The sequence below is a fragment of the Sciurus vulgaris genome (genome assembly GCF_902686455.1).
Source record: "Sciurus vulgaris genome assembly, chromosome: 11".
Taxonomy (NCBI): domain Eukaryota; kingdom Metazoa; phylum Chordata; class Mammalia; order Rodentia; family Sciuridae; genus Sciurus; species Sciurus vulgaris.
This window is the reverse complement of record NC_136472.1, coordinates 64,661,514-64,673,960: the sequence shown is the minus strand read 5'-3', so window position 1 is coordinate 64,673,960 and position 12,447 is coordinate 64,661,514. Positions and strand designations below refer to the sequence as shown.

Genomic DNA, 12,447 nt, shown 5'->3' with positions numbered 1-12,447 from the left:
ACTGCATGCTTACCAACATTGATCATTATATTTTCTTTTTCTTAAATTTTTATTCTTTTTAGTTATACATGACATTAGAGTCTATTTTGACATATTTGTACAAACATGGAGTATATCTTATTCTAGTTAGGATGATCACTATATTTTCAACTTTAATAATTTCATAAGAGTAAAACAATGTAATTTTATATGTTCTATTTACTAGCTAGAAAACATTTTCTTTGTGTATTATAATTTTCTCTTTGTTATTTTTCCAGAGTTGCTTATATAAAAACCTTATAACTATTTTGTATGTGAGAGGTAGATTGGACATTTTCTTATTGATATATAAGGTCTCTTTTTACATGAAGGATATATTGATCTTTTGTTATGATTGTTAAAAGTAGAATTTTCAGGTTATAATTGTCTTAACTTTTACTTGTTTTTAATGTTCTAGTAGTTAATTCTATGTAGTCAAATGTAATGTTCTGTTTTGCTTAATTACTGTTTTTTCTGTAAAAATCTTTCTCTAATCCCATTTTGATCTATATTCTTTTTTGAATTTTAATTTTTATATATAATCCTTATTTCAATTTTATTTTTGTATGTGTTATACAATAAAGATCTTATTTGGGGGACTGGGGATGTAGCTCAGCCATGGAGTGCTTGCCTAACATGTGCAAAGCCCTGGGTTTGATCCTCAGCACCTCAAAAAACAAACAAACAAAAAAAAACTTACTTTTCTGTAAGAATTTTAGCAACATATTTTAGTAGTACATGGGCAAGTTCCCCTTGATTTTGCTCCTAGGAATGTTTTTAACTATTTGTATTGGTTATTTTACTATGTAACGAATTGCCTGAAAACATAGCATCTTAAAATGACAAAACATTTATTATCTCTCAGTTTCTGTGGACCAGGAATGCAGGAGTGGCTTAGTGGGTATTTCTGGCTTAAGGTCTTTCATGAAGTTATAGTTAAGACATTGGACAGAGCCACAGTCATCTGGAGGCTTGAAGGAAGCTGGAGGCCTGGCATTCAGGACTGTTTACTCACATGGCTATTGGTACAAGGGCTCAGTTCCAAGGGGTTGTTAGTAGGTGGTAGTAGTTCCTCAACTCATGGACTTTTTCTTAGGAATGAGTGTCCTTAGAACTGCTAGTAGGCTTCTCCCAGAGCAAGTGAACCTAGAGAGAGAAGAAGGCAGACGACACTGTGTCTTTTAGAACTTATCATTTGAAGTGGTATTTCTTCTCTTCTTCAGGTCTTTACTGATCACACAGAGCACCATATAATGTGGAGGGAACTACATGAAGTGTATGAGTAGATCACTTGGTCCTTTTGGAAACCTGTTATCATACTTTTCTTCTAGTAAGGAAATTTAGAATCATTATATCTCCTGTTGAATAGATTCCTTCTCATTCAGTATCATCTTCTCATTTACATCCTCATTCCCTTAGAATGAGGGAATTCTATTCTTTCCTTAGTTTTCTATCCAATGACTATATCTGATTCTTAGATTTAAAATCAAGTGGATCTTATTATCTGAGGCTTTGCTGTTAATTATCATTACAACTAGCTAAGGGACAAATTATCTCTTAAATATTGTTATCTTTTCATTTTTCCCATCTAGCATTTATTGGCTGTTGATTTTGATAAAATATTAAAAGAAATATAAATTGCAAAAAAATCAAACTTTTATGCATATATCTATAAAAATAGACAACACATATGTACTCATACACATGCACACATACTATCTAAATAATAGAAAGGAATTCCAAAGCTTTAGGGCACAAGAGTCTTAGAAAAAGGAAAGAACTTATTCAAGGCCACACAGCGATAGAAAGTTAATGAAAACCTCTGTCTTTCCACCTACCTTCTTCCTGACCATCTAACATAGGTGTTTGAAATTAGAGTATGTTCAGAATGGAGACATGTTGTTCAGATTTGTAGATTGGAGGTCTTCTGTCCATTTTTTCCCCTGAGGTTTGGCTGTGGTAATTCCAGTCAACTCTAAATTGGATTTGTAGGAGCCAAAAAGTGCTGAGCACACACCAGAGTGTGGATAATTGGGCAATTTCTTAGCTCCCCAGTGCCACTGACTTGTTTGTGGATTGTGATCCATGATTCCCTCTACCAGACATTTTCAGAAGGCAAACTTGCAATCAAATACTGTAGTAATTGTTTCCTTCTGTGTGGCTTTCTCATTTCCAAACTGCCTGGCAAGTGGGAAGTTGGCTTCTAGAGGAGTAAAGGGACTGAGAATTAGATATCAGGCCTGTAGAATACCCGTGGATGTGGCTGTAAGCAGTTCACATTTTCCAGCAGAGTCCTTATTTCAAATATTTTATCCGTTGGCCTAATCAACAATCTAAAAGCCCTAGAAATTCCGCCATCTACGTTGCATTTTCTACGGGGTTTCTTATTGATGAAAGAAGTAGAGAAATTCTCTGTTAGACCATGTCACCCTAGTTTTGATTTGAAAAATATATCGTGGTACTTAGTGAAAGAAGACTTTTTGGTTTTGTTCTTGTTAAATAACGGGGTTTAGAAAGGCAGAAGCAGTCCTATTTGGGAACTATCAAATTAGAAAGTGCCAACCTCATATCCCAGATCTCTGAGGAAAACTAAGCATTCTTGTTTTCTAGCTATTTTCTCAAGGATTTGTATATGTATTTGCTCAGATTCCACTTCAACATCCAGTGGGAAGAGCATGATGTTGGGAGCTCAGCAAAGTGGGCTTGGATTCTGTTCTCAGAGACATCATAGTTCATATAGGAAATGAGGTATGGACATACATAATAATTAATACAAGTTGGGAAATGTAATGATCTACCAAATGGAGAACAACAGGAAGGATTTCAATTCACTAAGCCATCTCCAAATGAGTACGCTAATTCTTGTCTATTTCTGTGAAATAAAATAACCCAAGTATAGTGACTTAAATCAACTACCACCATTTGTTTCTTTCTAATTCTGTGATTTTGGTAGTACTTGGCAGGTTTGGCTCATATGGTGTTCAGCTGGGGTGGCTTATCTGGAACTGAAGGATCCAAAATGACTTACTCACATGTCTGTCACTATGACTGGAATGACTGGGACAGTTGGGACTGTCTTTCTAGAAGGGTAACTGGTCTTTGCTACATAGTGGTTTAGGGTCAGAGAAGAAGAGTAGACAATGTCAGACCTCTTAAGGCCCAGGCTTAGTGCTGGCATGGTCATTTCCACTGCATTCTAGTGATAAGGACAAATCACTAGACCAGCCCAGGGTACAGATCTCTCTCTCTCTTATTTGATGCATATAAATCATACAGAATAATGGGTTTCATTGTAGCATATTCATACACGCACATAATATAATTTTATCAGTTTCATTCCCTAATACCTCCCCTTGTCCTTTACTCCACCCTCCCTCAATACCCTTCCTGTATGGTCTCCCTTTTTCATGGGATCTCTTTTTCTCCTCTTACTTTCACTTGTTTTCACATATGAGGGAAAACATACAACACTTGTCTTTCTGATTCTGGTTTATTTTGCTTAACATAATTTCTGAGGAGTGGAATGCATGTACAGGAATGGGAGGAGTTTTCAGTGGCCATCTGTGCAATATGCATATTGACGTATAACTTACGTATTAATCTAAAAGCTGAAGAGTGAGATCTCATTGTCTTAACTAGCATGTTTTTGGACTCTGGCGAGGGCTGACTGTTTTTTCCAGTTGCCTAAGTACATAAGCTTCATAGGTCAGTCTCAGTGGGCCTTTACCACCTCTGATATGCTTCTTCCTACCATACCCAGTCCAGATTACACCAGGATGTTTTTGCAAAATTTATATTGTAAGTCATTTTGCTGAGGCAAAAGTTATCTTCCAGGCTCTTTATTCAGCCCTTTCCCCTCTCCTTTTACTGCCTTTGCTCTTGACCAGTTCACTGACCGTGGCTTCCACACTTCTTACCCAGGCTTCTGCCTTTTTCTCTTGTTTCAGGCACTAAAACAGGGGCAGATATTAGTGATGGTACCTGTGAGCCTGGACTGTCTTCCCCAGCCTCTTACATGAACCCCCTCCATCTCATCGAGGACTTGAGACTGGCCCTGGAGATGTTGGAACTTCCTCAGGAGAGAGAAGCCCTTCTGAGCCAGATCCCTGGCCCAACCGCTACCTATATAAAAGAGTGGTTTGAGGAGAGTTTGGTGAGTAGGTCCATTTCTCGATTGGGGAAACACTACTGAGAAACATCATACAGCCTATGGAATGCCACCACTGACCAGTTTGACTCACCTGTACATCCTCTAGCCTCTTCTTGCTTCCCATCCAGCTTTGACCAGTCCCTGCTGTGTGATCCTTCCCAGAAGGAGTTTAGAACCTAGTCAAGTAGCTTAAGCTATACATTCTGCCATCCTGTGGTCTATATCAGTCTCTTCTGAGAAGAGGAAACCCAGGGCCAGAGAAGGGCAAACATGGAAGTTTTCCTACTCCTAGGATTATTCATACTAATTACTGAGTTATAATCCTAGTGTGGGGTTTCTGCCCTCAACTGGATCCCATTACTCCTTGTTTCTTTCCATAATCTAGTACTTGCTTCCTTCATTCATTTCTTTACTTCTGCCCCTACGCCTTACCCTGTAACTACTTCCTGTTCTGAGAATGTAATGTAGATTTGTTAACTATCTCCTATTCACTCTACATCAGGTTCACAGACCTGCTCAGTCTAGGGGAAGGAGATGGGTAACCAAAGTTATAACAGATTTATACCTTTGTTACCCATCTGCTTCCCCAAGGAGACCAGCAGGTTAACCTTAAGAGATTAGTAATATCTAGGAATGAGTAATGTGAGGAACTAGCCCCTTGAGAAGGTAATCTAGAATGCAACCATTGGAGGCCTAGAATAAGGACTGAATGATGGGAAACCAGAGGAAGAAAGTGTGTGATTACCTAAACTGAGTTTAAGAATGAAGGCTGAAAGAGGAGACAAGATGGTGGATTAGTGAGAAGTGACTTTTCTCACAGCTCCATGACTCAGGACTGTGGAATGGAATGAAACTAGAATTCAACAATAAAATAGAAAATAGAAGCTAACCTAACACCTGGAGACTAAATAATACACTGTTGAATGACCAGTGGATATCTGAAGAAATCAGGGATGAAATAAAAAAATACTTAGAAGTAAAGAAGAATAGCAACACAGCATATCAAAACTGGGACACTATGAAGGCAGTTCTAAGAGGAAAGTTCATTGCATTGAACTCATTCATTAAAAGAATAGAAAGTCACCAAATAAATAACCTAACTTTATATCTCAAAGTCCTAGAAAGAGAAGAAATAATCAACAACAAAACCAGTAGAAGACAGGAAATAATTAAAAGTAGAGCTGAAATTAATGAAATTGAAAGAAAAAAATTTTAAAAATTGATGAAACAAAAATTTGGTTTTTTGAAAAAAAAATTGATAAACCCTTAAGCAAGATAAAAAGAAAAAGAGAAAACTCAAATTTATACAATTCACACTGAAAAGGAATATCACAATGAACACTACTGAAATGTAGATAGTTATCAGAAAACTATTTTGAAAATTTACTGTAATATAAAAATCTTAAAGACATCAACAAATTTCTAGAGACACATGACCTACGCAAATTGAATCAGGAGGACATAGAAAATTTAAATAGGTCAATTTCAAGCAATGAAATTAAAGACACTATCGAAAGCCTACCAAGAAAGATGGGCCTAAGACTAGATGGATTCTCAACCAGCCCTTCAAAGAAGAACTAACACCAATCCTCCTAAAAGTATTCCATGAAATAGAAAAGGAGGGAATCCTTCCAAACTCATTCTAAGAAGCTAGTATCACCTGATACCAAAACCAGACAAAGACACATCAAGGAAAGAAAACTTCAGACCAATATCCCTGATGAACATAGATGCAAAAATTCTTAATAAAATCCTGGCAAATTGCATACAAAAACATATTAAAAAGAGTGCACCATGATCAAGTGGGGTTCATCCCAGGGATGCAAGGTTGGTTCAATATATGGAAATTCATAAATGTAATTTATCCCATCAATAGATTTAAAGACAAGAATTACATGATTATATCAATAGGTGCAGAAAAAAGCATTTAACAAAATTCAGCATCCATTCATGCTCAAAACACTAGAAAAAACGTCGTAAAAGCTATTTATGCTAAGCCCAAGGCCAACATTCTGAATGGAGAAAAATTAAAGCATTCCCTCTAAATGTGGAATAAGACAGGGGTGCCCTCTTTCATCACTCCTTTACAACATAGTCCTTGAAACCCTAGCCAGAGCAATTAGAGAAAAGAAATAAATTAATTATGAATAAAAAAGGAGAGCTCAAATCACCCCTGTTTGCCAACAACATGATTCTATATTTAGAAGATAAAAAAAAAAAAAAAACTGAAGCAGAAAGCTTCTAGAACTCACAGATGAATTAAGCAAAGTAGCAGGATAATTAAAACGCATAAATCAATTGCATTCCTATACACCAATGGTGAATCAGCTGAAAGAGAAATCAGGAAGACTGTCCCACTCACAGTGACCTCACAAAACAAAACAAAACAAAACAAAAAAACTTGGGTATCAGTCTAACAAAAGAGGTGAAAGACCTCTATAATGAAACTACAGAAAACTAAAGAAAGAAATTGTAGAAGACCTCAGAGAATGGAAAGTGGAAAGATCTCCTATGTTCTTGTATAGACAGAATTAATATCGTCAAAATGGCCGTAGTACCAGAAGTGCTATAGATATTTAATGCAATTCTTTTTAAAATTCCAATGACATTCTTCATAGAAATAGAAAAAGCAGTCATGAAATTCATTTGGGAAAATAAGAGGCCCAGAATAGCCAAAACAATCCTTGTGAGAAAATTGATGCAGGAGGCATCAGGATACTAGACCTTTAATTTTGCTACAGAGCTATGGTAACAAAAACAGCATGAGATTTGCTACAGAGCTATGGTAACAAAAACAGCATGAGATTAGTATTCAGACATGAATACTAATGGAACACAAGACACAGAGACAAAACCATATAAATACAGTTATCTCATACTAGACAAGCTGACCATAAATATACTTGGTGGAAAGATAGCCTCTTCCAACAAATGGTGCTGAGAAAAATAGAAATCTATATGTAGCAGAATGAAATTGAACTCCTTCCTCTCATCCTGCACAAAAATCAATTCAGAGTCCATCAAGGACCAAGGCATTAGACAAGAGACCCTACACCTACTAGAAGTAAATGTAAGCCCAACTCTCCATCATTTCAGCCTAGAACTGACTTCCCCAATAAGATTCCTAAAGCAAAAGAAGCAAAATCAAGAATCAACAAATTGGATGGTAATTAAAAAGCCTCTTCATATCATAAAAAACAATCAAGAATGTGAAGAGAGCCTATATAGTGGGAGAAAATCTTTACCACCTGTACCTCAGAGCATTGATCTCTAGGATATACAAAGAACTCAAAAAACTTGACACCAAGAAACCAAATAATCCAATCAATAAATGGGCAAAGGAACTGAACAGACACCTCACAGAAGAAATATAATCCATCAACAAATGAAAAAATGTGCAACATCTCTAGCAATTAGAGAAATGCAAATCAAAACTACACTAAGATTTCATTTTACTCCAGTTAAAATGGCAACAATCAAGAATACAAGCAACAATAAGTGTTGGCCAGGTTGTGGGAAAAAAGGCACACTCATACATTGCTTGTGGAGCTGAAAATTTGTATAACCACTATGGAAAACAGTATGGAAATTCCTCAGAAAACAGAATGGAACCACCATTTGACCCACTTATCCAACTCCTTGGTTTATACCCAAAGGACTTAAAATAAGCATACTACAGTGGTACAGCCACTTCAATGTTTATAGCAGCTCAATTCACAGTAGCCAAGCTATGGAACCAAACTAGGTTCCCTTCAAAAGATGAATATGTAAAGAAACTGTGGTGTGTATATATATATATATATATATATATATATATATATACAATGGAATATTACTTAGCCATAAAGAAGAATGAAATTATGGTGTTTGCCAGTAAATGGATGGAACTAGAGACTATCATGCTAAGTGAAATAAGTCAATCAAAACAAACCAAAGGCTGGATACTAACACACAATAAGGGGAGAAGAATGAAATTCATTGGATTAGACAGGGGAATGAAGGGAAGGGAGGGAGGAATGGGATTAGGAAAGACAGTAGAATAAATCAAACATAACTTTCCTATGTTCGTATGTGAATGCACGACCAGTGAAACTCCACATCATGTACAGCCACAAAAATGGGATCCTAATTAGAATAAGTTATAACATGTATGTATAATATGTCAAAGTAACACTCTATTGTCATGTATATCTAAAACCAAAATTTTTAAAAGTAAAAAAAAATAGACACACACACACACAAGAATGAAGGCTGAGATGCAGTCTTCTAATGCTAGTGTCAGCACACCTGATTCAAAATTGGAAAGTATGCATAGAGGTGGAAGGGCAGGAGCAGGAGCATTAAATTGGGAGGTAGTGGTTGATATTAGAGAGCACAAGATAAGGAAGTTGAGATACCCTTATCCAGAGGCCATGTCATTTGTGATTAAATACACTATATTCCAGATGCCATGCCAACTTTTTGTTCTAGAGGTCTCTGTCAGTATGGTCTCATTTCCATGCCTTCCTCTGAACATCGAACAGTTCTTTATTATATTCATTATATGTGTTATTCAATATTTTCATTACATAAACTATCTGCCTGTGTTCGGTGTAATATCCCTATACTAATGTGGTAGACAGAATAATGGCCCCCCAAATGCGCCTGTATACTAATGACCAGAACCTGTGATCATATTATCTTTCACAGTGAAGGGGAAGTTTGTAGATGGAAACAAGGTTTCAAATTAGCTGACCTTAAAATAGGGATAGGAGCCTGGATTATACAGGCGGACCCAGTGTAATCATAAGAGTCCTCATAAGAGACTTCTCTTCTATTTCATTAGACTCCAGAAATTTATTTTATTTTCTACCACTCAGCTCTACCCAGAACTTTACCAACTTATAACCAAGAGGTTAACTGAAGTGTCCTTCTGACCAAAAGCCCAGGCTACCCATAGTATAGCAATATTCCTCACTGTACAGCTTAAAATGAGTATGGATGTTTCTCAGTCATCTTGTATGGGTATATCTTAATTTATGTGACAGTTTCTCTAATACTCATATTTAGATTATTTTTAATCTTTCACTAATATGTGGTATTGTTTCAGTGAATATCTTTGTCCAGAAATATTTGTACTTATCTCTAGATATTTCCTAGAAGTATAATTGCAAAGTTCAAGTAGGTTACCAGATAAAATATGGGATAGTTTAAGTCTGATTAAAATTAAAATTTGATTTTAGATAATCAATGAATAATTTTTTACTAAGTATGCCCTGTATGGTTTGCTAAATCTGGCAACTTTAAACCAAAAGTATTAGTATCTTTAAATCTTTTGGCACATTTTTCCCAAATCAATTTTCAGAAGAATATAATCATTTATATTTTCATTGGCAGGGTTTGAGGTGAGTCTATCACACAGCATCCTGATCAGCAATAATCACTAAGATTAAAAGGAGCTTTTCAAAGGGGAATATATTTCCCTGTTATTTTTGCATTTTGCATTTATCTGTTTAATGAGCAGGCTAAACATTTTAAAATTATTTTATTAGTATTTATTCTTTTGCATGTTCTCTAAGTTTTTAATCTTACACCCCCCAAAGTTATTCTCCATATATGCATGTTCATATACTCAGTATTTTAATATTATATTTAAATTATTAAAGTATCCCCAAATGAGAATTTTTTAGAGGTAGGTCAAAAAATAGTTCTAATATTTTCTTCCTTCATATCTAGAGATTGCCCTTGAGCCGTCTGGGTGAGCCTGTCCCACTCTATTCTGTTCATATTCTCTGCTCTTGCTTTCTTTTGAGATTTTAGTGCTTATGTATATATTTGAACAATTTCTTTTTACTTGTCCTTTGTTTTATTTGTGGCGTGTATTCTGTTTATTTTTAAATGCTGTTTATGGTGCTGTTTGAGACATAGAATTTTAAAAGGTTATAATTAGCTCCATCATTCTTCTAGTTTGGATTTCTTCTTTCCTTTTAGTCCTAAAAAGGCCTTTTGTAACCTTAGATCTAATAAGCATTTGCCTGTATCTTCAGTAGGTTTATGATTTGATTTTTATCTTCTGGTTAACTCTAATTTACCAGTATTTTTTAGTGTGTGGAATGAAAACTGGATTTTAATTTTTAAAATTTTTCCTTGGAAATTTATAAAAAATATTTTTGATCCAAAGGCAGTGAATGTGGTTGTTATTTTTGCAGATTCACTGCACAAAACAGCTTGTATTCATGTTTGCAGATTTGTTTGGGAGTTATTTACAATGGTTTGGTGAATGTTTCTTTTGGTGAGAAGATTTCCCTAAAATTTATTGCATTCATAAATCTTTTAGAATAATTAAGGCCATCAGCAACCTATGAATGGTATACTTTTAGGAGGTCAGAAGTTCATATAAACATTCCAAGAAATCAGAGCTGGATGTTAAGATTTTGACTCTGAACAGAGTTAGCCTGTCAGTATTTCAGGTCTTGCAGACCTCAAGTCAGTTTACACTCTGAGCATATACACAATCTGCACTAGTTCTTATCTGTATGGAAGTAGAATTCAGAGCAATGAATGAATTCACTGGGCATTTTAGATTTGTCCTTTTGGTTAGAAGACTTTGCTACACACATTTTGATCTAAGGCCCAGCAGCTTGTGGGTACCCACAGATATCTTGTGAAAAAATACAGAATATGTATCTAGGTGATACATAGGCAAATTAAAGTGTAAGAAGCATTGTTTTAATCATAGAGACTCACAGATATCCATAAGAATCACCTGTGGATTAGGATTGGAACCTGAACTAGTGAGAAAGTTTGGGGGATTAGGAAGAATTGACCAATGCCTTCTCATTCATGATGTCTATGCATCCCTTGCGTGCTTTCTCCATTCTCCTTCATAGACACACATATCTCAGAGTTACTGATTTGTCATAATATTGGCCTGACATGGTCCACCTCTGTCTCCTGGTATCTCTATCATTACTCCCTCCTGTAATGGGGTGCAAGTAAAAAGGAGGCTTATATATCTCTAACAAGATGTCTAGATGATAGGTAACCGCAGGTTAAATCAGTGGTTCTGGATGACCTTAAAGTCTCTGGCTCTTCCCATCTTTCTGCCCCTCTATCTTTAGGGGTTGGTTTTCTTCAGGCATGTCCCCTAATGGTTGCAAGATGGCTGATGGAATTGTAGGCAACATGTCCTCACACAGATGGAACTACACAGCCATGTCCAGCAGTAGGGAACAGTTCCTTTACTATGTCTTTTTTGTTTGTTTCTTTTTCTTTTTTAACCAAGTGGGAAAGTTTCTCTGAAGCTTTCCAACAGATTCACTATTGGTCCCAGGATTTATTCGCATTTGCATACACTAGCTGGAAGGGTGACTGGGGAAGCAAGTACAGGTTGAGCATCCCTAATCTAAAAGTTTGGGATTTTGAGGCATTTTGGACTTCAGATTTTGGGATTAGGGATGCTTATCTGGTAAAGTCTACAAATATTCCAAACTTTTAAAAAATTCAAAATTTAAAACACTGCTGATCCCAAGCATTTCATACAAGGTTCTTAACCTGTATTTGCATTTCCATTTCCCACAGTAGGAGGTAGCTTCTGTAAGAAAAGAATTATGGAGTTAGGGAACATGAGTGTCCCTTAGGAAGACAGCTTAGAGTGACTGCCACATCTTTTAAGTTTGAGTTTATTCTTCTACTTGGCTGACAAATTCTTTTCACATTTCCTCCATTTTTAAAACTCAAATTCCTGAGGAAAAGAATCTTATTGACCTAGCTAATAATTTGGGAGCTAAATTCTCCAGACCCATAAAAATATATTAAGTTCAAATGAAATAGAAATTTTAAAACTTTTAATTAAAGCACTAACCAAGGACCAGTCAACTGGCCAGAAGGAAAAGTAGTGGTAGGAAATGTGGTTTCTTACTGTTGCTGTTCATGGGGGACTGTTCATGGATCTCCAGGCCCATGGTATCTGAGGTCCATTTAAAAAAAAAAAAAAAAAAAAAAAAATACAGCTCCTGGAGAGTCAATAGAGGAAGTCAGGAAGTTGTTGGTGGTTAGAATAGGACAAATAGCAGACTAATCCTGGGCCTGCCTTTTGTGTCTTAAATGAAGAGAGAGCTCCTGATCCTGGTGCATCATACTAGGCAGCAGTGTTTCTTTGGAGTGGAGCTAGTTTCTTTTCTGCTTGGTCTTGGCAGGGCTGAGACACAGCTGGACCAATGTGGTCAACAGGAGCCCTGTTGGCCAGGACTTTCTACCTGTAGATGGGTATAAACTGGTCAGACAATCTTAAAGTCCAT

At 36.1% G+C, this 12,447-nt stretch overlaps 1 protein-coding gene and 1 long non-coding RNA gene across 14 annotated transcripts in view; one reads left to right on the top strand and one right to left on the bottom strand.

Moving 5' to 3' along the window:
- PPFIBP2 (PPFIA binding protein 2) overlaps positions 1–12,447 on the top strand; it is a 153,065-nt gene that overhangs the window by 42,396 nt on the left and 98,222 nt on the right. For all 13 annotated transcript variants that reach the window (XM_079105721.1, XM_079105720.1, XM_079105709.1 and 10 more), the window contains exon 3: positions 3,966–4,171. In XM_079105721.1, the coding sequence (XP_078961847.1) occupies positions 3,966–4,171 (206 nt within the window). The remainder of the gene's footprint in view (positions 1–3,965; positions 4,172–12,447) is intronic.
- Positions 1–12,447, bottom strand: part of LOC306641002 — a 73,605-nt gene that overhangs the window by 28,983 nt on the left and 32,175 nt on the right. Inside the window, exon 2 of the long non-coding RNA XR_013757984.1 lies at positions 1,034–1,164. This is a non-coding gene — a long non-coding RNA (uncharacterized lncRNA). The remainder of the gene's footprint in view (positions 1–1,033; positions 1,165–12,447) is intronic.